General features: G+C 38.0%; 1 protein-coding gene across 6 annotated transcripts in view; it reads right to left on the bottom strand.

Annotated features, from left to right (window-relative positions):
• ARL15 (ARF like GTPase 15) overlaps positions 1–26,955 on the bottom strand; it is a 407,251-nt gene that overhangs the window by 244,460 nt on the left and 135,836 nt on the right. For 4 of the 6 annotated variants that reach the window (XM_060009498.1, XM_060009495.1, XM_060009496.1 and 1 more), the window contains one exon: positions 9,777–9,836. The exons of the other annotated variants lie outside the window; for them this stretch is intronic. In XM_060009498.1, coding sequence (XP_059865481.1) covers positions 9,777–9,836 — 60 coding nt within the window. The remainder of the gene's footprint in view (positions 1–9,776; positions 9,837–26,955) is intronic. 6 annotated transcript variants of the gene reach the window in all.

Below are 26,955 nucleotides of genomic sequence, written 5' to 3'. Positions count from 1 at the left end.
CTGGAGCCTGTGCTCCGCAACGGGAGAGGCCACAACAGTGAGAGGCCCACGTACCGCAAAAATAATAATAATAATAATAATTAACTTTATATGGTAAGTTCTTCACATTATTACCTCTCACAACAATGCCATAAATATCAGTACATTTCAAGATTAAAATGATCAAGCATCATCAATATAGTCTTTAGACAATACTTTGGATCTTAAATATTAAAAACCACAAATTTGTGACACCTCAAAAACAAATCTAACCAGTTCTATTTCATCTGGCTCCAGCATACGTCAGAGAATCAATCCAGTCTGATAAGTGATGAATAGCTACAAACATATTACCTCTTCAACAATTGTCAAGTTGCTCTTCCAATTATAGGAACATAGTAAAGCTATTTAATTTTTCTGAGAACTTCCATAATTGTTATGGCCAACATCACTCTCCCACGAAAATACCCAAAGAATTGGGCTCAGAGGAGTGAGTGAGTGAGTGAGTGAGTGAGTGAGTGTGTGTGTGTGTGTGTGTGTGTGTGTAGGGCGGGGTTGTATGGCAGAGCAGAAATTGTATCCTCAGGGCCCAGCATGTAGTTAGTATTCATTAACTATTCACTGAAATGAATTCAGCAACAACAACAAAACATTTTGCCTCTGAAGCATCTAACATTACTCTAGCATCTTGGGGCACAATTTGGCAAATTTCCCTCCAGCTTAGAACTATGGATATATTTTATACAACATACAACAAACCTTTAAGACTATGTTGTGCTTTTCAGTCCTTCATAACTTTACAGTCTAGTATGGTAAATACCAGTACTGAGTACACGATTCAACTAGGATCATAGAGAAAGGACAAAGAAGACATGACAGGGGGAAAGACAGCCTAGGAACAGATGGGACAAAAGTCAAAGAGGTGACAGTAGGCTTGGTTTATGCTAGGACAAGACTGAACCAAGTCCACTGTCACCTCCATGACTTTCATCTCGTCTGCTCCTTTCCCTAGACTTTGTGTGATGTCTTGTCCTTTCTGTACGATCCTAATCGCATGTTGTACTGTTATAGTACTTCCCATACCAGACTATAGTGCTTCTCAAAGTAAAGACCACAGTCATAGCAACTTTGTTAAGTCAGTATTAGTTATTATTTTATGGATGTTTGGTCTGCCTCACACTACCCACGCAAAAAGAAAACTTTGAGATTTATTAAAATGCCTACTGTACAAAATAAAACTAAAGAATTGACAAAGTCAGGGATAAAGGAAAATAGAGGAAATAATCCTTTATAGTCCTGCACAGTTGTTAGAGACCGTCTCTATGGTTCCCAGAGGCTGATGCGAAGTAGATACTGTATGTTTTTATATAAAAAAATAAACTAGTTATGCTATACCAAAGAGGAGAACAGTTATCAGAATCTTCAGCTGCTAGAAAAGAAAGCAGCAATGGAGAAGTTAAATGCCTTGCCCAATGTCCCCTGGCTTGTTTTTTAGAGGAAAATACTAGTCTCTTGACTTCCAGTGCTGTTGCTGCAATATCACACTGAAACCAAATACACAGTGAAAATTAGTTGCTATTATGGCAACCCCTGGGAGAAACAGAAATACCTATTCCCCTGTGAGGGATAAGAAGTTAAGCTAAGAACCCAACACAAATGTTCTGTGAGGAAGCTGGGCAGAGTGAGAAGACATGAAATGACCTGATTGCCCCTAAAGAGGAAACAGTGGTGAGGCAGCAACCTCAGAGGCACATGAGAACCCTACTGCCAGGGCCTGGGAAGTGTAAAAGTCTGGGACACTCGTTTCTAGAATGTTCTATATACACACAGAGTCTTATAAAGCAAATTGTAAGCGCTATACTAAACTATGACTGGGAAGACAGATTTTTAAAAATTTCCTAGGGCACTTCTCCAGAAGAAAACAAAAATTAAGGTCAGGTCTACATCAGCCAGTAACAGATTTCTGGGCCCCTAGATTCACTTCTTTGGCTCTGCTGACTGTTTGGCTCAGTTTTCCCTTAGCAAGTGTAAAAAACGCTTGAACACCACCACCCTGGGATCCTGTTCAACCAATTCAGATAGCTGTGGCCTTTTAACTCACATCCAAGTGACTTGGCTTTATACCAATATCATTTCCCCTAGTAAAGCCTAAGCCTAAGTGAGAAAGTACACAGCTCAGGGAGCCAGGAGTTAACTGGCTGTTCCCATTCCAGAAAGGTCTGGTTCTTTTCCTAGATAAGGAAACAATACTATATCAAGATGTTTTGATCATTCAATATTACATATTACACTGGATCCACAACTATAAAAAGAGAATTAGTGGGAATACCACTGTCTATTCTTAAAGCATCTCTTCTGAGGTGCTTTAGGCAATTGAACTTTTCTTTTCCAGCCCAATCCCTTGGGAAATAAATAGTGATGATTTATTAAAACTTACATTTTACAGATAAGAAAACAACAACAAGAAGTTCAAATGCAGAGGGGGACAGAGTGTCTTGAGGCTACACTCTACTTGCTGAACCACATTTTTTCCTTATAATTATACAACAGGTACAGAACATGCACATTTACTTGTATGTAGCTGACTGTCACTCAGCTCAAAGCACGGTCCTAAGGTATTCTGTGGACCTGGCCGCACTTGGGGCCCCCCTCTGTGCTGCCATGTTCCTTTGCCAGGGTCATGGTTTCTTGCCTCTTTTCCCATAGAAACTCACGTGGAGATGTCTAAAACAGTTTTCGAATGGCAAGTTGCTTTCTCCTATAGCAGCAAAGAATGTAGGCAATTCTACTTGTCTCTTACAGCAATGTGGCCACAATAACCTCTTCAGGTCTGTCTGCTTATACTCATTCTTTTTCTAATATACAACCAATTTATTGGTTTATATTGTCGAGTTTCCTCCTCTGTCTTTGTTGTATAGCATGACCTTCAGAGCCAGTGAGTATATTAAATTCATAGGTATTTAGTTGCATTTTTTTTTAATAGGAGGCAGTAGTGGCCATATAGAGGGAATAATCATAATATACAAAGGACAGTGAGAATGCATCAGATAAAAATTAAAGAGCTATTATTCCCTCCAAAGTAAGTTTTAATAAAAGATTCTGAAGGAAGAAAGCTTTATTTTGGAGAAAGACATCAAATGGCCTGGGTACAAAAAGCAGGAATTACAAGAAGCAGGCAGCAGTGCCCCCTGGGCTGCCTGTTAAGAAGTCTGCCCTGTGCAGTTTCTGCAGAAATTAAGAAATGCAAATAACCTGGACAGATTAACAGCACCCGGAGATAACTAGCAGCATACAAAGAAACAGCACCTTTCAGTATGAGGAGGCGTATTCCTCCAGGCAAACAAAGAAACAGGACAGAGTCAACATCTGTTTCATATAACAGCTTGGCTGCTGAAAGAAGCAACCTTTAAAAAATGGCTTAGCTGACAATCCTTAAAAATCATTCAGTCACTATTGCATGGGTTGAAGTAAATGGGTAAATGAACACAACTTGCACTTTCCATATGACCCTCACCTCCTTCCTCTAAAGAAAAGAAAATAAAGTGCAAACAAAAATCCTCATGAACTTCCCTTTTGATTGACAACTAGCAGCAATGAATACTGAAGTGTAAAAGACAGCTAACTGCTTTTTAACATTTCTTTGCTTTCCCAAAGTCAACTGGGAAGACAAGACTGCCAAAGAGTATATTGGGTGGGGATGGTGGCCAGGATAGGGGGTGAGGAAACAATTCAGACATAACTCCTTAGGATATTAAGGGAAGAAAACAAGTCATTTGGCCAAACCAACCATGGTTCCAGTATTCAGTTCAAGAAAGAAAAAGGATGATGTCTGGATGCCTATCAATAAGTGGTAACAAACGAAACATGTTAAGAAACGAAATTTTCCTCTCTGGATTCTATCAATTTGTAAAGGAAATTTCAAAATCAAGAGACAGACACCTATGAATGCATAAAAATCTGTTCGTAGATTTAAGAACTGGACATTTCTAAGATGAAAAATTATCAGAGCTGTGATGTCACTGCAGTGTGACCACTGCTTCCAACTCGGTTAAATGCCAAATGCTTCACTTACCTTAGTAATGTGGTTAAAATACATAAGCCAAACAGAATGAAAGCAATTAAGAGGTACTATGACAGACAAGAGATTTTTCAGGTGGAATCTGAAAACAGAAAGAAAGGTGATTAGGTGGAAAGGGACAAAAAACATTTACTACTAACACACATGTAGTGCCAAAAAATATGCTGGGCAGCTACCCAAGACCCCAACGAGGTGACGACCCTTCCCAGTGACTTTTCAGTTTAAATAGGTATAATGCAATGAAGGAAAAGATCACCTTGTCTACGAGGGAGGGAGGCATGACCACAAAAAGAAAAAGCAATCAATATGTGATCTGTGTTGTTTTCAGAGACCTTAGGGTAAAAAGGCTTTATTGAAAGGTGTTTTTGCGGGGTATGAGGGAGTGAGGATATAATTATAATAAAAGCAAATCTTCCAAAAATGTTAGCTATGGGCCAGGTGGTCTCTAAGTACTTGACCTACATTGACTAATTTAGTCCTCACAAGGATTATATGATGTAGGGACTATTATTACTACATTTTACAGATAAGGAAGCAGAGATACAGGAAAGTAGACTTGCCTGGAAGCATGCAGAATGACTGGGCTTTGAAACAAGTCACCAGGAGGAAGGAAAATCCTTTGAAACATTAACCTGGCTATCCAAAATCCTGCACGGTGTCTTGCACAACATCCATAAAAATAAAAATAATAGAGCAAGACAAGCAGAGTAATTAATTAAAGCTAAAAGAGAAAGGATTTAGATTAGTTTCAAACAAACAAACAAAAAAAAACCTTTCCAAATTAAAGAATATGCAGGGGGAAAAAAAAAGTTCATTGAGCGATACCACAGAATGTCCTTCGTCAGGATGGAAACTAACACTCAGCCTTGCTGGATGCTATTAAAAATAAATCCCTTCAAGTATGGAAGGGATTAACCTAGAAATTCATTTTAGGCCTATAAGAAGTCATATTTGGCTTTAATCAAGGAGAGAAGTTAAGTAGACATCAAGAGTCTCCCCTTGTGTCCATTAGCCAGTCTGTTCAGGTACTATGCTTGTCTTAACACTATAACCACCACCATTTTCTAGAACTCAGCCTGAGCATATAATATGTACTCAGTAAATATTTGTTGACTGACTGAATTAGAAAAAATAAAAGAATATCAAAATGACATGTTTATGGAAGATTCTGTAAGTTTTGGAAACTATCTTGAATAAGGTTAAGACTCTGCTTCAGAAGGCAGTCTTGAAGAAATCAGAAGAGGGAAGTGCTGGAGCACTGAGGGCACTGGAGTCAGACCATAACTGAAGAAGAGTTTGACTTGAAAGACTTCTAAATAAGAACCTACTGGATAGGGGCTTCCCTGGTGGCTCAGTGGTTAAGAATCCGCCTGCCAATTCAGGGGACACGGGTTCGAGCCCTGATCTGGGAAGATCCCACATGCCACGGAGCAACTAAGCCTGTGTGCCACACCTACTGAGCCTGCGCTCTAGAGCCGGTGAACCACAACGACTGAAGCCTGCGTGCCACAACTACTGAAGCCCATGCACCTAGAGCCCATGCTCTGCAACAAGAGAAGCCACCGCAATGAGAAGCCCGCCCACTGCAACGAAGAGTAGCCCCTGCTCGCCGCAGCTAGAGAAAGCCTGCGCGCAGCAACGAAGACCCAACACAGCCAAAAAGAATAAAAAAAGAAAGAAAAAGAACCTACTGTATAGCACAGGGAACTCTACTCAATACTCTGTAATGATCTATATGGGAACAGAATCTAAGAAAGAATGGACCTATGCATATGTATAACTGATTCACTTTGCTGTACAGCAGAAACTAACATAACATTATAAATCAAGTGTATTCCAGTAAAAATTAATTTAAATATAAAAATAATAAAAAAAGAAAGACCTCTAAATAAAGGAGTAAGACAGAAAACGAATGATAAAAGCAGTTGCAATAATAAGGGATGACGTCCTAGAATTTTTCAGCAAAGAGCAAGATGTTCATGTTTAATCAGTACAGTGTTAATGAAAATAATCCAAACATGTGAAGACTTCAAATTGTTCATATAATAATGATAAAAGCATCAGCAGACAACACATGGGAGCACTTCTCTTGTGCTGGGCCCTGGGTAAAATGCTTTATGTATAGAGTATGTTGATTAAGCGCAAGCGCTCAGATCAACTCCCATACCTCCTCCAAATAACTTTGATCAAGCCATTTGATCTGTGTCTAGGTGTCCTGTGTCTCATTATCTGTGAGATAATAATAGCATCTATTCTCTAGGCATGAAGTTGCAAAGATTAAATGAGAACGTGTGGGGAGAGAAAATATAGGAAATTTTAGAGTTCTAATTTCACATAAAGACAGGAGTAATCGGTACAGCCTGATGAGTATGACAGGTAAGCTGAGGAGAGCAAGTCATTCTCAAAATAGTGAAAACAGGACTCACGCATCATATCACTAGGCTGGACTAGCTATATCTCTCTTTGATATAGTAAGTCATCCCTTACTTTATTCTTACTTTCCCCTTAATTTCATCATTTTCAAAAATTAATTTCAAATATTTCTTTCATGCATGTCTCCATGCCTGAACCACGAGTGCCTTGAAGACAGGGGATATGTTTTAAATATCATTTATTCCCAGCCCCTAGAATCATGCTTGACACACAAATACTTGTGCTAGAATGACTGCATGAACAACAGGAAAAGACCATATGAGAAAATTGATGTGAACGAGATTTACAGCAATTTTTTTTTTTTTGCCATACGCGGACCTCTCACTGTTGTGGCCTCTCCCGTTGCGGAGCACAGGCTCCGGACGCGCAGGCTCAGCAGCCATGACTCATGGGCCCAGCTGCTCCGCGGCATGTGGGATCTTCCCGGACCGGGGCACGAACCCGTGTCCCCTGTATCGGCAGGCGGATTCTCAACCACTGTGCCACTAGGGAAGCCCAAGATTTATAGGAAATTTTAAGAGGAAGATACAAGAAATACCCTCATAGAAGAGAAATTTGATAAGAACATAGAATTATTTCTATATATACATAACACAAATTATGTAGTACATATATACAAACACACAACCATCTATCAGTGTGTGTGCAAACACAGTTTGTTATTAAGATCTACCCAAAATGACTTGCTTTTAATTTAACTCCATTAGTCATTGTTATTTCATTCTAAACCATTTCTTCTTACTAGATAAGGAACAGAAGTTCATGCCTCTTCCTATTTTTAAAAAGTGAGAAATGTAACTTAAGGTTGATAAGGGGGTGATGGAAAGTCTTGGAACCATCTGGAAAGGGTAGAAGAAGGAATTTGAAGGGAGGAACAGGGGCCGTGCCGATCTTGGGAATGAACCCTAGGATAAGCAGAACTTTCTGAGCATTCTGCACTTCAGCACAGTTCGGGCTCTTAGTATCTGCCTACCTTTATACCTATCTTCTTGAGTTTCTCCCTCGATTTCATAGTTTTCCCCTGGATTGACAACCTGATTGAACTCTGATTAACCTGTCTTCTGAGTTAACTCTCTACTGGTAAATAGCTGTTTCACATCTTCACACCCTGATCTTAAAATTCTCAGCTTTTTCCTCTTGAACTTAGAAATTCTTGGGTCAAGCAACCTCCTCTCAAACAATCTGATTTTAGGAGGTCATAATTCTCCCTAAATGCCACATATCTTATATTGGGATGAGCCTCTTGGTATGTAAGATTTACTCTAAATCCCAGGAAAGCTATACTCTCTGTGTGTTAGTCTACTTTTCATGCATTCTTGGGTGAGACATGACCTAGGGCCCAGTCCTACCCCATGCAGAGTAGGTCCTCAAAAAATATTTGTTGGATAAAGGAATTAGTGAGTAAAAAGTCAAGGATTGAACTCCCTCCACTGCTTGCCTCTGAGCACACAATACAGGATACACAATTAGATTCTACTCAGAAAATCACCTTCTCCTTGAGACAGTCTCTCAACTGAAAACAGCTAGTAAAGTTCAGGGGAAGAAGAATCTGTGCTTAAGCTAGGAATTTGCTCTTCATTACCACCCGCCAACCACCACACATCACTAGCCTGAAACTAATGTACAGGTCCCAGTCCCTGAAGCTCTATCTTATACCTACATCTCTCAACTATTACATCACAGAAGAGGCACAAACTAAAGCGTTTCCACCAAACTCTATGGTATCCGCTCCATTGTAATGTCCATTTCAACAACTGCCAGGGTACACACAGTTCTTTCAGCAAAATTAAACCTTGGGAACAGACAGATTCCCACCTTATACACCCCGTCCTCTAATTTGATCTTTTGAATTGTACTGATTTTCAATGGCACAGAGTCAAGATTATAATAAATTCCTTGATGTGTTCGCTTTTTAAAAATTGTCCAGATACATCCATTATTTATATCATCCAACTAAACGGCAATAATAAACACCTTATCAATTAATCAACAGTTTTGTATACCTGGAGGGTACTCAATAAAAACTTTGCATCTAGCCTAGTAATAATACATTTACTAAGTATCAACCATATTCAAAAAGAATAGAATTCTCAAACCATTCATTTTGATTCCATGGATGTTTACACTATGTCCTCTGAAGCCACAAAGTAATATTAAAATATTCAATCTAAAAGAAGAGTCATAAAATTTTTGCATAGAAAAATTATTCTATTACAAGAACATTCATGTTTTATAATTTTTGCAGTTAAAATGACAAAACCAACATCAAAGAAAAACCAGAATTTATCAACCATGGTTCATTTTAAATATTAATGCTGTAAAAGTCAAAGGTAGCTATAAAACAGACTGACAGAAGTATACCTGTTCTGGATATAGCTCTTTAAAACACACACCTGAAAAGATCAGCCAATATATCATTAGATAAAAATAAGAAGGCATCAAACACTATTGTGATGGCATAAGGTTTGTGTCAATTTCATCAATCTAAAACTAGGTCACAGAATGAGCTTAAAAAAAAAACAGGGTAAGGTCAATATCACAAAGTGATTAAAGAGATGGAAGAGAACTTTCTTCTAAGTCATTAAACTCACCAATATTATACTGAACTCCAGAGCACTTACCATTTTCCTGTGGCATTAGAGAATTTAGTAGGTTCACTGAATTGACTGATTTCTTTGTTAACCTATTTACATGGGTTAAGACCCTGACTGACATAAAACACAACCAAAAAAAAACCCCAGACAGAGAGTGTAATGAAAGACTGAGTGATGTATAGTTTGGGGTGCAGCCTAGCCAATAAATGTGCTTGACCAGCAAAGAACCTATTGGCAAAGATTTATTATCGGAACAAATACATTCTAAAAAGATCTAATACAATAAAACCTGCAGTATGAATACAAACTACGCTAAAATACAGTTCTTTGCCCTGCATAACACATAGCTTATTTTTTATGATTATATTAAAACTCTCTTCATTTTGTTCATTGAAGAATAAGTTTCATTAGCTAAGTAAAACCAAAGAGTACAGTGTATGAAATGGCATTAGTAGTGTAGTGCTTTAATCCACACAAAACAAAGTTTATGTTACTTAGAACTCTTCAACTACCTTTAAAATATATATAAAGAAAAGGAAATATTTCTAGGAAATGTATTATCAAGAGAAAAGGTAAAAATGAACCACCTCTGAGAATAATACATCATCATTATGTTTTAATTATATGTAACACATTAATATGAACTTAGTAAAAGCTAGAGCCAGACATATAAGTGATCTTAAATGATATACCTCCAAGTTCTTTTACATTCAAGATGGCATTCTGGAATGGCACTGCTTTTATACTAAAACCTACAATTAGAAAACAGAAAAGAAAGAATTAGCAACTTAAGTTTTAAAAATGTATAAAATGCTCAGATGCTCTTTTTTAGGCATATTAAGAGTTATTTTTCATAGTTCATATTTACACCAGAAACACATAATTTCCAAGACAAATGGTTAACCCAGTATTATCTTCTACCATTTTGCAAAACAGTTGTATGTTACAGCAAAATATAACCCTTTTCTTCAAAATATTGCCTCATTCTTTAATACATAATGCCACTTTGTAAATTTTATCAGTTGTGAGAAAGACACTTGGAAGTATAGAGAAACTTCAAAGAAAATATTAAATCTATCAGGACCTTTGCATCTAATTCCTAAGGTTTATCTTCCCTCACATATAACTTAGCAACCCTAGAGACTAAGGTATCAAAATTATAACTATCTTATATTGAATTACATAGTATTTATGTTAGCGTTTTCTTTCAAGGACATGGTTAAAGTCACACATAAATTTTTCTTAAAAGTACAATCGTAATTACCCATTTATGCATTTTATAATGCATGTAATAAATGACTTCTATTATAAAAGTATATTCAGAGTATAGTACTATGATTAATTCTGTATTTAGGACTTAATTATCATCATCTAAGTCAATCAATTCAGGTGTGACATATGTGAGTGTGCGTTTACCTATACACAGACACACACACAAATATATACACTAAATATTTCTGAAATGATCCACAAGAAACTGGAACATGTAATGACTCTTGGGAGAACTGAGAGTCTTCTTCTGGAGGTCTTAAATAGAAGGGAGATTCTTTTGTTTCATTTGAATACTTTGCATATACAGGTACTTCTTTTTCAGTTAAAAGCTCTACTAATTTTTAATAGTTAATTTATTCAGTAATTTCCGAGCACCCAATCAATTTAAGGTTTTAAGCATTATTTGATATGTACAATTACAAGATAAATAAGACACGGTCTCCTTTTCAAGAAATTATCAACAGGGTGAAAGGGAAAACAGACAAATACTTTCACTGAAGCAAGTTATGATGGGTGCCTAGAAAGGTAAAAAGATATAAAGTACAATGTGTATAAGAACAATTCTTTTACATGGTTTTGCTTTACTTTATTACAAAACACGTTAAAATGTGCCTTATTATACTCCAGCCTATTATTACCACTCCTCTGTTGTATGCTGTCCCAGAGCTTTAAGATTTTATATATTACCTTCTACTTAAGGCAGTGAATATCATGTAATGGTTAAAAAGTGACTTTGAAGTCAGACAGAACTAGGTTTTAATAAGCTCTATTACTGTGGGCAACTTACCAGCCTTGGCTTTCATCGTCTGTAAACTGGGAATGATAGTATCTATGTCACAAAGTTGTTATGAGGATGCGATAATGCATGTGTTATCTTTATCACAGTGCCTGGTACAAATAAGCCCAAAATATAAGACTGCCGACGTTCTATTTCAGTGGATGCCATGCTGTTGATGATTTAATCATTAGGTACACATATCTTCTGCCTGCCTGAATATATTACAGACTCAAGACAGAAATGCTGGTGCTCATTTACGAAGTATTTAGTTGGAGCCATAAATGTTATCACTGAATGAAAAGTACCTTTGTTGGAGTGATGGAAGTGTAAACTGTTGAAGTTTGTTGTCCAGAACATAAATGTTCATTGGGCTCTCTGAGAACCTTCCAAAACATACCCTTCCTATGTGGGTTTAATACAGACTGACACAGTGGGCGTAGCACTATGATTAACGGTGCGTGCAGTCACTGAATCTTAGTAAGATAGCAGGAGTAGGGGGCAGCTTCATGTGGCTGACATACCGGCATATACCTGGGTCTGCAGGAAAGCCTCTCCAGGTGTCTGGCCTCTGGGAAATTACGGAAACTCAGCGTCAATCACAATACTCCTGCTGGCAATGAAATTCGCCCACAGGAGACTTGGATGCTTGACTGTATCTACCTACCACACAGGGGTGTTACATGGATCAAAAGGCAATGATTGTGAAATCCTGAAAACGAAAACACTATGTCAGTGCTAAACAGTCTATTAGTGGTTAGGTTCAGGACAACCCAAGTATGGATTTTCCAGAGAAATGGGACAAACCCCAACTTTGAAAAAGAAATAGTTATGGAGCACATCAGCAATATTTCATCTGTTTTGATTCTTAAAAGCTGACAATATGCAGGCACCCAGAGGGAAGAAATATCCTTCTGGAAATTACCACACCCATATGCAAAATACAACTTTTGAAATGTATTGATCCAACAGGCAGGTTTTGAATTTTGAATCCTTACACAGACTTCATAATAAATTGACTACAAAAATGTCGTCCAATGTTCACTCTAAGCAAAGTAACCTAGCAATGTTATTTATAGGCATATAAATGTTCCTGCAGAATACTCATAAATGTTTTCTCTTCACACAGAACATATGTGGCTAGATTTATACTGCAAAGGTATATGCAGTCTTCCACTTTGCTGTCTTTGTATTATTTTTACAATATAGCTGTGGTAATTAATGTTCAGAGGATGAAGCCTAGATAATCAGTCCAGAAAATAAGAGAATGTACTATTTATGGAAGAGAAACAATATTTTTCTATTTTAGTCATTCTGTTTGCAAGGATTAAAAAGACTTAAAATGTAAAGACACATTTTCAGTTCACCAGAAGGGCAATCAAGAAGGGCAACCATCAGATCAATTGTATTTTATTCCTTTACACTGAGTTGGATGAGGTCAAGAAGGGAAATTAATATTTAGTAGGGTTACAAAGGTCAATCCATCAAAATACCTTTCTCAAAGGGTTGCTTTGAGGAATGAAAATCACTGGATTGCATGGGCTCTACAGTAAGAATGTCTGGGTTCAAATTCTGCTCTACCATTATTAACTGTCTGACTCTGAGCAAGTTACTTAATTCCTTTGTGCCTCAGTTTCCTCAGCTGTAAATGAAAACAGAAGGTAATCAGTGCTATAAAGTGTTTTGTTTTTAAAGAAATAAAACTAAAAATTCAGAATACTAATGGTCATCAAATAATCACTGAATGCTTTCTCCCAATCAAAATCATGTGCGGCCTCAAGTTCAGATATATTATGAAAGCAGTGGTAAAAATAAGAGTTGCTGAAGAAGCAATCAAAACATTTATTGAGGACTTCTATAGACTAAATATTTGTGGTCCTCCTTAACACTTCTCTTCCTCTCAATCAGTCAATCAACCAATCCCCAAAGCCTTTAAATTTCACCTGCTAAATAGTTCTCAAAAATGCCTACTTCTGAGGGCGGCCCTGGTGGCGCAGTGGTTGAGAGTCTGTCTGCCGATGCAGGGGACACGGGTTCGTGCCCCGGTCCGGGAAGATCCCACATGCCGCGGAACGGCTGGGCCCGTGAGCCATGGCCGCTGAGCCTGTGCGTCCGGAGCCTGTGCTCCACAACGGGAGAGGCCACAACCATGAGAGGCCCGCGTACCTCAAAAAAAAAAAAAAAAAAAGCCTACTCCTCTTCATCCTCACAGCACAACTCTCGTCAAGCCACCACCATCACCACGTGGTGAGCCTCCTAACTAAACTCTGCATCTATTATTGGCCTCCTCAGTCATCCCCACACATTGGCAGAAGTGATTTCCTGAAATGCACTTCTGTTTACATCATTCCCCTACTTAAAAGGGTCTAATACCTTCTCACTACTCAAGGTATAGTTTGAAACACCTAACAAGGCCCTACCTGATCTGGTTCCCCTTTCCTTCCCTAGGCTTATTTGGTACCATCTCCCCCTCATTTATATTCTTCAGTTCCTAAAACAAGCCATGTTCCTTCCATCTCAGGGCCTTTGCACCTACTGCTCCAAAAGTGTGTATACTTTGCCCTTCTGGCAAACTCTTTACCCTTCAGGTGGTATCAGAACTTCACTTTGTCAGGCAGGCCTTCTCTGGTGTTCCTGAAATAGGTTGGTTTTTTTGGATCTGTGTGCTTGGGGCACTCAGCATTTCTCCTACATGACTTTCACGGTTCTAATTACATATCAGTTTATTTACTTGTTTTATGTTTGTTCCCCAGCTAGACTGCAAGGATTCGTAATAGAGATACAGTGTACAGTGTATCTTGTATGCCAGTGCTTGGTCATAATAGGATCTCAATATTGGTTTAAAGATCTGTGCTAAGGGTTTATATTTAGTCAGCCCTCCATATCCGAGGGTTCTGCATCCACATATTCAACCAAACAGACCAAAAATATTTGGGAAAAAAATTTCCAGAAAATTCCAAGAAGCAAAACTTGAATTTGCTGTGCCCAGGCCATTTACATTGTATTTACATTGTATTAGGTATTATTGGTAATCTAGAGATGATTTGAAGCATATGGGAGGATGTGTGTAGGTTACATGCAAATACTGTATTTTTACATAAAGGACTTGAGCATCCTCAAATTTTGGTATCCGTTGCAGGGGAAGGTGGTCACCAGTCCCCCTCATATACCAAGCGACGACTGTATTTTAGCTGTTACGACCATCCTTAACTTAATGAACTAACCACTGTTCCAGGAAGCAAGTGAAGTCTAGAAGGGTTAAGTGCCTAGCCAAAAGTACTAAATGCTGTATTTAAAACCTGAACTCAGGTCTCATCACCTGAGTCCACCAGAGCTCCACACTATAGCACCTCTTCCACATACCAACAAGATGATGGATTCAAAATTTCCAATTTTGAACCTAAATAACGGTGGAGCTGACTGGAAAAAATACACACATACCTAATAATCCCACTAATTATTTTCCCTCGTATTTATAAATAATCCAACACAAGGAATCTATTTTGATTCTTGTGTTCTCAGGTCTATACTACATTTCCTTATTAATGGAGTAAAAATAATAGTATGAGTTTAGAGAGTACTTTTTTAAAGACGTTATTAATAAAACCAGGAACTCAGGAGGGGAGGGAAAATGTCCAACTGACTCAGCCATGACAGTGTGCTCGCTCTGTTCCTCCTTCGAAAAAATAAGCATCCTCCGACGCTCTTCTCAGGAAGTCAGTGAGCTGATGGAACAAGAGCACTGTCCTAAAACCCTGTCACAGCTCTTAGACTCACCAGGCACTTTTTTCTTTTTTTTATTTATTTTTTATGTTTTTACATCTTTATTGGAGTACAATTGCTTTACAACGGTGTGCTAGTTTCTGCTTTATAACAAAGTGAATCAGTTATACATATACATATGTTCCCATATGTCTTCCCTCTTGCATCTCCCTCCCACCCTCCCTATCCCACCCCTCTAGGTGGTCACAAAGCACCGAGCTGATCTCCCTGTGCTATGCGGCTGCTTCCCACTAGCTATCTACCTTACGTTTGGTAGTGTATATATGTCCATGCCTCTCTCTCGCTTTGTCGCAGCTTACCCTTCCCCTTCCCCATATCCTCAAGTCCATTCTCTAGTAGGTCTGTGTCTTTATTCTTGTCTTACCCCTAGGTTCTTCATGACATTTTTTTTTCTTAAATTCCATATATATGTGTTAGCATACGGTATTTGTCTTTCTCTTTCTGACTTACTTCACTCTGTATGACAGACTCTAGGTCTATCCACCTCATTACAAACAGCTCAATTTCGTTTCTTTTTATCCAGCTACTTTTTCTTGACTTTGAATCCCTCATCTGCAAAATGAGTGGACTAGATTAGCTTTTTAAAGTTTCCTCTAATGTTAGGATTCCATTATTTATATTAAACAAGGAGAAGGAAATAACAGTAACAACTGAGTCAACCATCAATGGCCTCCAGTATTTGGCTGAAGGCCTCAGGGGTAGGTCTCCCGACTCCATTCAAACAATTTGATGGCTGAAGCCTAAGTTACGTAGTCATTTTTTCCTGGCCTATTTAAGCTACATTAGTAAGACTGAAACCTCCCCTAAGATTTAACCCCACAAATTTTAATAAATATATGACTTAGCAACTCTTTGGGGAAATAATTGTTTGCATAGACTTTCAGCTTTTGTCTTTTAGTCCTTAAATCCAAAAAAGCCTGTGATACAAGGGAGATGGATTTGAAATTTTTTATGCGGGGAAAGCATTACTGGAATTGTAACAAAATTAGGTTTCAGAGGGAGGTTAGTCTATTTTTATTCATTGTGTGGAACACAGGACTATTTCGCTTGGACCTACAGACCAACCTCCCCCCTTCCCCTGCAACACATACACAAGCCTGCACACATGTACACAGGTACTCGGTGTGTGCTTCTGACATTCCTGGGTCACTCTAAGAACTGCTAAAGGGAAAGACATTCCACAGATCTGGTGGCCTTGACTTGGACCAAGGACATGATTTATGCGTTAGTTTTGTGATGTTTGGACAATGGTCCAGCGAAATTCTTCTAAATATCATTTCAACATCATAAAAGGAAATTTAATCTACCAGCATTTATAAAACACAATTCTTTAGCAGATACCAAATTCGACTTTCTAACTTATTTCTTCTTAACATGTATGCAGCTAATACTAAAGTTATTAAAATGTCTGATTCAAATTTTCATAAACTTTTCTGTATTTCTTTCAAATTACCATAATTGTTTTCTATTTTAACTGACTGACATATCACTTGACAAATTTTCAAACATGGTAATATATATCCCTAGAAGAGATTTTTCAACCTTTTTCAATTCCAAGTGTTCAATTTTCTCTAGATTGTTCTCTATGTTACAACAATATATTATCCTAAACCTTTAGACTCCATTCCTCTGTTTTAAAAAGAAAAAAAAGCGAATATTGTGTAATCTACAGGTTAACAATCCCTTTTATCAACAAATTCTTTGGGCATATACAGTCAAGGAATTCACTCTGGACAAAGTTCACTTTTGTTTCTAGACCAATGTGTAAGCTACTCAATTTTTTTCCTCTATCAGCAAGACCTGCTCTTTTCAGGACTTCTTGGCCCTTTGAGTTTTGACAATTTAAGTATCTTTTTAAAATTATGTCAAAGTAAAAGACTGCTGAAGTTAACAATCCAATAAAGTCTGTATTCCCTTTACTTCTGAAGAAAAGGCTGACATTCTTGCCTTGCTGAAATGGATAGACATACCCTTGTGTGTCATGTTTTCATTTTAAGGAACTAATTCTCAGTGTATCTTTTCAACTGTTCCAAACTCTTCCAACAAATATTTCATTTTTAATTGGCTTTATATTATCAAAACATTATAAAATAGAGAAATAATTTAAGAGAATAAAATTTCACACATAATTCGACCATACCAACAAAGCCCCTAGTTACTTTTTACGTTTTTTTTTCCCATTTTTGATTCAAAAGCATAGTTTTGCAAGGTTTAATTTTCAAAATGAATGTAAATTTAATTTTCCTTGACAGAAGATCGTGTTTTCCAATATATGATCATTTCAACTGATGTACCACGAGTTAATTAACAAATTCCTTTAATATAGGACATTTAAATTACTTTAAAGTTTTAGTTATACAAAATGTTGCAAGGAATCAGTTTGTTCATACAGTTTCTTTGAAATTACACACTTAATGGAAATTCTTAGTGACACGCTTATTAGGCCAAGGGATGTAAATATTTTGGTAACCTTTAATTTATATGAATAACTTCTTTCAAAAAAAAAACGGTCAACACACGTTTTGGTAAATTTAGGTATAAAATTAACATTTTCTTATTTATTTTCTAGTAAAGTTGAACTTCTTGTAAAGCCAAACCTTTCCATTTATTTGTTTCCCATTAATTCTTTTCCTGAATACCTTTGTGGACTTAGCTTAATTAATCAATTAGATTCTAGACACTACTTGTGAACGTGACTGAATTCTCTAAATGGGACTGTCATAAACTCTTATCTGTAATATCTGATAGAAATACTTCTCAACAGCATTGCTCTTACTTACATTTGTCATCTTAATCTTAGCTTTCCAGTCCTTCTAAACTTTTATGTAGTTAGCTCCCTTGCTCGTTCACTTTGTACATTATTCTCCGTAGGACCTCCTTCAGCTATTCTCCCGTCCTCACATTGAATGTTCACATGCACATGTGGCTTTCTGACCTCCTCATTTCTTCTAGTTACCTTTTCTTGCCATTGGGTTTTGTCATTTATTTTAGGACCTTCCTTTTACCTCCTTTGTTCTTCTTCAGCTGCATACATACACAACAAAAAGGAGCCGGCAGTTGAGTTTGAACAGGCTGGCAATGTCTGTCTGGAACTCTGGTGAGGACTGGGTTTTGTGGGTCCACTGATAACTAAAATCAGCCTGCTTGGTTCTCCTCTGCCTCCACCCCTCCTCTGTCACCACTAATTAGTTTCTCCAACCTCTTGCCCACCTTCATTAGCTACAATAATCATACAGACTCAACCAACAAGCATCTACCCCTTCTCTTCTCTTTGCACCTCATGCCCAACTCTGCCCTGCCTTTATCCTTGCAAAGCCCTCTCAATGAATCACAGGGAACCTCACCTTTGTTAAGAAAAGTCTTCTCTAGCCGCCAACATTTTCTTACCCGCTTTTCCTTCCTTCTTATACTAGCAAACAGAGCTTTTCCTTCCCTCATCAGGGCCAGCCAGGACAAGCTTTGCTTCCTTATAATGCTTTTACCGCTTTACCATACTCACCTCTTAATAACTTCCCAGCTAAAGTTGTGACATCTGTTTCTGTGTCGACCTTTGCATTTCCATCTACCAACTTTCAGGGCATTTGCTTATCTATCTGAATGAATTCAACACATTTGTCCACCACTCTATCTGCTTCTACTCTTATAGACAACATTCTCCAAACTAATGATCAAAGCTATCCTCCAAATTTTCAGATCTCCAAAACTATCAGATCTAAATTCACATTAGCCATCACTAATTTGTTGGTATAAAGTTGTAGATCCCATCAAATTTTCTACATAGATGATCCTGTCATCAGCAAACCAAGAAAGTTTTACTTATTCCTGGAAAACTTTTATTTCTTTTTCTTGTCCAATGCACTGGCCAGAATCTTTACTACAATGTTGAACAGAAGCGGTGAGAACAAACATCCATGTCTTATTCCTAATCAGACCAGGAATAAATTCTGTATTTCATCATTAAGTATGACAACAGCTATAGGGTTTTCATACATGACCTTTAACAGTTGAGGAAATTCCCTCTGTTCCTATTTTGGTGAGTTTTTATCAGAAATCAATGTTTTTTGTTTTTTTGTTTGCATCTCTTGAGATGATCACATGGTTTTCTTTTCTTAGCTTATTAATATTGTAAATTAAATTTACTGATTTTTGAACATGAAACCAACCCTGTATTCCTGGGATAAATGTTACTTGGTCATGACACATTATCCTATTAAAAATATACTACTTTAAGATTTGATTTGCAAGATTTTTGTTTATATTTTTGGTATCTATGTTCATGAGGGATATGGTATGTAGTTTTTTTGCAATGTCTTTATCTGGTTTTGACATTAAACTTGCTGGTCTTATAGAAGGAGTTGGAAAGTCTTCCCTCCTCCTTCAATTTTCTGAAAGATATTGTGTAGCAGTGGCATTATTACTTCAGATGTTTGATAGAACTCACCAGTGAAGCCAACTAAACTTCAAGTTCTTTTTCTTAAAAAACTATAATTTCAATTTCTTTAATAACTATAGATCTGGGCTTTCTATTTCTTCTTGAATGAGCTTTGATAACTTGTCTTTCAAGTAATTCATCCATTTAAGTTGTCAAATTTACTGGTATGAAGTTGTTCATAATATTCTATTATACTTTTAATATCTATAGACTCTATATTGATGTAATCTCTCTCATTCCTGATAATATAAATTAGTGTCATCTTTGATTTTTTTTTTCCCTGATCAGTTTGGCTAGAGTTTCTTAAGCTTTATTGATCTTCTCAAAGAAGCAGCTTTTGATCTAATGAGTTTTCTCTACTGTTTTTCTATTCCACTGATTTCCACTTTGATCCTTATTATTTCCTTTCTTTTGCTTACTTTGGGTTTGACCTGTCCGTCTCTTTTAGTTCCTTAAGGTGGAGGTTGAGGTCACTGATTTGAGGGCCTTCTTTCCTAATCCAGGGGTTCAGAGCTATGAATTTCCCCCACAGTCCTGCTTTAGAGACATCCCACAAATTCTGATGTGTTGTATTTTCATTCAGTATAAAATACTTTACAATTTCTCTTTTGATTTCTTATTTGATCCATGGGTTATTTAGAAGTACTTTAGTTTCCAAATATTTGGGGACTTTTCCAGAGATCGTCTTGATTTCTAATTCAATTCCATGTGGTCTGTAGTTTGAATACTTTTAAATTTATTGAAACTTGTTTTATGTCCTCAAATATGGTCTTATTTGGTAAATGTTACAAATGCACTTGAGAAGGTTCTCTGCTGCTGTTGTGTAGAGGGTTGTATACATGTTAATCAGGTCCAGGTGGCTGATAGTGTTGTTCAAGTCTACTACCTCTATTTTCTTCCTACGTGTTCTATCAATAATTGAGAGTACTGAAATCTCTGACTACAATTGTGGGTTTTGTCAGTTTTTGCTATGTGTAGTTTTGAAGTTATTACATACATAAATGTTTAGCATTGTTATGTCCTCTGATTCAAAGACTCTTTCATCATTATGAAATGAACTTCTTTATCCCCAGTATTGTTCTTTGCTCCAAAGTCTACCTTGTCTGATATTAATATAGCCGCTCCAACTTTCTTTTGACTCTTTCTTATGCCTATCGGCATAACGTATCTTTTTCCATCTTCTTACTTTTAATCTATTTGTGTCTTTATATTTAAAGTCAGCATATAGTTGGGTCTTGTTTTTTTAATCTAATCATATTCTCAGTCTCTTAATTGAGGAGTCTAGACCATTTGCATTTAATTTGATGACTGATGGTCAGGTTTGAGTGCTAACACCTTGCTACTTGTTTTCTACTTGTCCCATATATTCTTGTTCCCTTTTTTCCTGCCTTCTTTCTGATTAATTATTTTTTATAGTTCCATCTTATCTTATTTGTTGCCTTATTGGCTCTCACACTTTCTTTTGTTATTTTAGTGGTTGCTTTAGGGTTTATAGTGTATCTTTAACTTATCATAGTCTACCTTCAAGTGTTATTAAACTACTTCACATATAAGAACCCAACAATAGTATATTTCCCTTTTTCCTCTATGACTTTTATTCTATTGTTCTCATGCATTTTACTTTTACATGTTATAAACTCCACAACATACTGTTTTTATTTAAACAGTTATAAAGAGATTTAAATAAGAACTAAATCTTATATAATTATCCATGTAGGCACCATTTTGTTACTTTGCTTTGTATAGATCCAGATTTCCATCTGTAATCATTTTTCTCCCGCCTGAAAAACTTCCTTTAGCATTTTCTTATAACTTTGGCCTGCTAGCAATAAATTCTTTCACTTTTTTAATGTCTGAAAAAGGCTTTATTTTGAGTTTCTTTTTGAAAGATACTTCTGTTGGATATAGGCTGATAATTATTTTTCCCTTCAGTACTTTAAAGGTGTGCTCCATTGCCTTCTCCCTTGCATCGTTTGCAGTGAGAAATCTGATGTCACTCTTATCTTTGTTTCTGTGTAACATCTTTTCTCTGTTTTTAAGATTTCCTTTTTGTATTACTCGGCATTCTCCAGAGAAACAGAACCAATAGGATGTGTGTATACACAGAAAAATGTTTCAAGGAATTGATTCATAATACTATGGAGGCTGGCAAGTCCAAAATCTGCAGGGTAGGTCAGTAGACTGGAGACCCAGGAAAGAGCCGATGCTCCAGTTCAAGTCCCAAGGCCACCCAGTGCAGATTTCCTTCTTGCTCTGGGGAAGTCAGTCTTTTGTTCTATTCAATCCTTCAACTGGTTAGATGAGGCCCAACCACATTATATAAAGAAATTTACTCAAAGGCTGCGGATTTATATCTTAATCTCATATAAAAACGCATTCACAGAAATATTCAGAACAAAGTTTGATGACATACCTGAGAACTGTGGCCCAGCCAAGTTGACACATAAAATTAACCATCACACTCTTATCACTGGCTTTAGTAATTTTATTAGGATGTAACTTGGTGTAGTTTTGTTCATATCTCTTGTGCTTGGGGTTCAATGAGCTTCTTGGATTTGTTGTTTATCTTCAAGTTTGAAAACATTTCAGCCATCATTTCTTCAAATATTTTTTTCTGTCCCTTTCTCCACCGCCTCACCTTGATAGATTCAAAGTTAGGTGTTGCCATATATTAGGTGACTTGGAGTTGTCCCACAGGTCACTACTGCTCTTTGCATTTTCCATTTTCTCCTCTCTCTCTACTGTGAGTAGTCCCGAATGCTAATGCCCGTCAAGGTCATTAATCTTTTTTCTGCAATGTCTAATCTGTCATTAATCCTATCTGGTATATATTTCATCTCATATATTGTAGTGCTCACCACTAAAATTTGTATATGGTTTTTTAGATATTTTGCATGTCTATACTTTTATAATAACAGTTTTAATGTCCTTCTTTGTTAATTCTAATCTTTGTGACAGTTATGAGTCAGTTTCAATTCACAGGTTATTCTTCTCATTATGAATCATGTCTTCCTGCCTCTCTGCATGCCTGGTAATTTTTGATTAAATGTCAGACATTGTGAATTTTACCTTAAGTGCTGGATAATTTTGCTTTCTGTAAATCTTACACAGCTTTGTTCTGGGGTGTATTAAAGTTTCTAGGAAACTGTTTGAGCCTTTTGTCTTATTAATATGATTTGCTACATGCGTCTAGGGCAGTGCTCAGCTTAGAGCTGATTCCTAAGGCAAAACCTTCCTTAGTACTCGACCCACTACCTCGTGAATTGTGACTTTTCCAATCTGGCTTGTGGTAACAGGCGTAACTCTCAGTCCTGTGTGAACACCAGGCACTGTTCCCTCTAGCCCTTTCAGATGGTTCTTTTGCTAGCCTTGAGTAGTTTCCTCATGTGCATGCAATGAATACTATGACACATACTCAAAGGAGACCCTCTACAGATCTCTAGGGTTCTCTCTCTGTACAAGTCTGTCCTCTCCAGTACTGTGTCCTAGGAACTCTAGCTGCCCTAGTCTCTCCAGCTCTCAGCTCAATCCCCTCAATGCAGGGAGTCCACTGAGCTCCACCTCACTTCCCACTGGAGCTGTGCCATGGCCTGGGAACAGTCTTGAGGCAGTAGGCTGGGGCAACTGTGGGGCTCATCTCATTTGTTTCTCATCTCTCAGGGATGACTAACCCTTGTTGCTTGATATTTACTTTCTTAAAAACTGTTTTATATATCTTGTCTGTGTTTTGTTCCCCCCTTTTGGTTATTTCAGGTGGGAGGGTAAGCCAGTTCTAGTTACTCTGTCTTGACCAGAATCAGAAGTCTTCACTTATTCTTGCACTCCCTGCCCTCTACTGAACATCTTCAGTGTTTCCTTCTTCCTGATCACCACCCTTACACCTCTGTCCACTAGCATGCTCACATGGCACATTTCCTTGCAAAAATAAACTCCTTCACCACTGCTTCCTGTGTTTCTGTCTTTCTGTTACCTTCTTAAAAGAGTAATCTATGTGCAATCTTAGCCAGGGGCCCAAGGAGTAAAATGGACAGTCTGTGCCTCATTCCCTCTGCATGCTCACCACCCTCTCATGGTTCATGTTAGTTTCTACCCCAACGCTCTACTGAAACTGGTCTACCATTGGTCATTAATGGTCACCACATCCATGGCCTCCTCTCAGATTTTAGACTTCGGTTTATATTATTTAATTCTGGTTCCTTTGATCTATTGTTCACATTTGACTTATATGATACTATATAGAACTGCCTGGTTTAGATTCCCTGTTTAATGCAGATGCTAGAATGTAAGCTCCAAAGGGCAAGGAGATTTGTCTAGTTCATTCACTGACGCACCCTTAGTGCCTAAATCAGTGGCAATCATGTAACAGGCATTCAACAAATGCAGAAAGAATGAATGAAATATAGTTGGTGCTTAGCACTCTTCTCCTCCCTCTCTGCTCATCATCCCTCAACAATCTCATGCAAATCAACAATTCAGTTGTATCTCAAATCTAGATCTCTTGCTATAAGCTCTCTTTAGTCAGCCTGTCTTTTGGCATTTGGATCACTGTTGAAAGTCCTGCCAACACCTCAAATTAGCATGTCCAAAACTAAGCTCATTATCTTGTATCTTAAAACTGTCTGTCACCTTCTTCCCACTTTTTATATTTCACTCAGTCACCAGCTAGAAGTCATATTTGATTCTTTTCCTTTCCTCTCTATTTCCCAATATCTTTGACAGTTTTATAGGATTAATGACATCTGCCTCTAACTCTCCATTCCTCACAGCCCCTGATGGATCACCTCTCCATGTTACAGGTCTCTCTCAGTAGCTTCTCTAGTCTCTAGCTTTGGGTCACAACTCATGCTATACCTCCATATCTTGGGCCTCAACCCAGTAAGATCACGAACTGTTCTCCAAATACACCCTATGCTTTCTATCCTTACTCTCCTCACCCCGTTCCTTAGATTCTCCCCATCATATGAGGCCCTATTTGAATGAGGCCTTCTTTGATCCCACAGATTAGAAATGATCACTCTTTTAACTTTCATATTTATACCATCAAGTATAGCACTTATTCTGTCTTAGCTCCTGGCATATATTAAACATTCAATAAATTTAAACTGTTTATCATGGTAATCCTACCCCAGGTATAAACTTCTTGATAGCCGAGACCTCCAAACAGGTCTCCAAAAAGGCACTGCGCCTGGTTCAGGACAATGACAACTCATAGAAGCTTGATATCCAAAATGTCAGCCAACTTACTAATTCATCAGAAAATCAATTAGCGCACAATGTTACAACGGGTTCCAGTAAGAGGAAAACATATTATTAAAAAATTGAATAAAAGCAAATATAGAACATATTGCATTGCAATTTATAAATAATAAATTATAAAATTATTTACAGATAATTTTGTACATTGTAATTCAAAACTGTGCTTCTAGCAATAGTGCTTCTCATTTCTACCTCTGATAAGTGAAGAACGGTATACTTGTGTTACTCATACATATTTTGAAGGAAGTTATTTTGCTTTAAAAGAATTGTTAAGTTAATAAAGTCTGCATATTACGTAACACATTCCTCAGAAGACGTCCACAGCTTTACAGACAACTAGCAAATAATACTCTCATCAGAAATTCTAAGGCTTGGGTACCACTAACCTTCATTTGGAGACCTGCACTGGCATCCTACCTCTGTCATTAACTGTGTGAAAACAGCCATATCACCATACCTTTGAGCCTCAGATGATTTAAAGACAGAATATGGAAAAAGAATCTTACCTGTCATAAAAAGCAGTTATGAGGTTCAGAGAGGTATGATATTTTATGTAAAAACATATGGATTCAATTTACTGTTGCAGGCTTATTCACTCAACAAGCATCTTAGCTATGTCCAAATCGTGTGCCAGGATCTGGAGGCACAAGCTAAATAAGATGCTCTATCTGCCCCTTAGCCTGGGGAGACAAATGTGTCAACAGCAGTGTCTCAGGCACTAAATGGTAGAGAGATAAACACTTCACAGTGGGAGAGCAGGGAGTTCTCAGTTCCATGTGGGGGAAAGGAAGGTAGTTAGAAATGGCTTCCTGCAACAGGCCACACTTGAGCTCTGTTCATCCTCCCTGTGGCCTCACCAGTCATCATGAACCCCTCAAGCTTTTCCTCAACCTTTAATCAAGCTATGACTCTGTTTCTTCACAGGTCCACAGTTTCTCATCTACAATTCTAAACTCTGAAAAGCCTTCAAAGCCTGCACTCTTCCCCTAACTTATTTGGTGGCAAAACCTGGCCTGAAATGAGGTAAGGCTCTTGGTCATCAATATTTTTCCTACTTACAGGAAATCCTAGTCAACGGTTCCACCATATACCCTTCACCTAAGCCAGGACCTGAGTCACCCTTGGCTTCTCTCTCTCCCTCATCCTCCAAACCCAACTGGCCAGCAAGCTCTGTCAATACTAGGCCTGCAATAAGTATCCTATCTATTCCCTCCCTCCTCCCTCCCCCTCTCTTCTCCCTCCCTCCCATCACTGTCTTAGTCAATGGCTAATGGAGCTTTCCACAGTTCAGCCTCAGCATCATGGCTAGCGTGATCTTTCTCAAATGGATATTTTATCACACAGTTTCTCTTTGCTTAAAGTATGTGCAGATGTCTCTGTGCTATCTACAAAGCTCAAATTCCTGAGTGTGGTATAAAAGGTTTGCCAAGATTTGGCCACTGCCTATCTCCTGTGACTCAACTCGTGGCATTCTACTAACCATGTGTTGCAGCCACTCGGAAATGTGGTTCCCAGGAGGTAGCAACCTGTTTCAGGCCCCTCTGCCTTCACACAGCTTCCCCTCTGTCCCCAAATCTTCTTTCTTCTCCCACCTCACTCTCTTATTCCTGCTTGTCTGCCAGGCTTGCTCGTCCTCAAGATCCAATGTAGAAAACTCCATCATGTATCATCCTCCCCTTCCCCCAGTCCGAGCAAAACTGATTGCTTCTCCTCCTTTGTGTATTTCTGGACACAAGCTTAATGTCTGTGTGGCTCATAGCCTGAGTCTCCTGGAGTGCTGGGGTCACTGCTTATCCCCAGTTTCTAACACTGGACCTAGCACATGATAGGTGTTCAGAAAAGAAAGCTGTCTGAATGAACAATCTTTTTAAGTTTCCCCGACAATGTCCCGGCCCACTCCTTCCCTGTCAGTTCTCCCACAGCAGCTCTGGTTTTCATCTCCCATAATTTTCTCTAGTTAACACTTGTCTTTCTCGCTTCATTTTCAGAGGAAAAAGAGGACACTTTTGGCGAGTGAGAAAAGTTCTTGGTAGCACTTTGATACTCTGGGCCAGATAATTCCTCACGGAGGGCGCCCGTCCTGTGCACTGTAGGATGTTTAGCAGCATCCCCGGCCTCTACTCAAAAGAAGTCAGTAGCACCCTGCCCAAGCTGTAAGAACCAAAATGTCTCCAGACATTGCCAGATGTCGCCTGGAGAGCAAAATCTGCCCTGATTGAGAACCACTGCCTAGACTGACTTTTCTTGGCCACCTCAGGGAACAACATGGTAAACCTGATCAACGGTCCCTGTGCCCACCATCTTCCAGGGAAGAAGATTCAGACTATCACTTGTACCGTGTAGGGAGCGTGTG

Source organism: Delphinus delphis, chromosome 3, assembly GCF_949987515.2.
Source record: "Delphinus delphis chromosome 3, mDelDel1.2, whole genome shotgun sequence".
NCBI lineage: Eukaryota > Metazoa > Chordata > Mammalia > Artiodactyla > Delphinidae > Delphinus > Delphinus delphis.
Note: the sequence above shows the minus strand (reverse complement) of the source record. Positions and strands in the feature narration are given on the sequence as shown.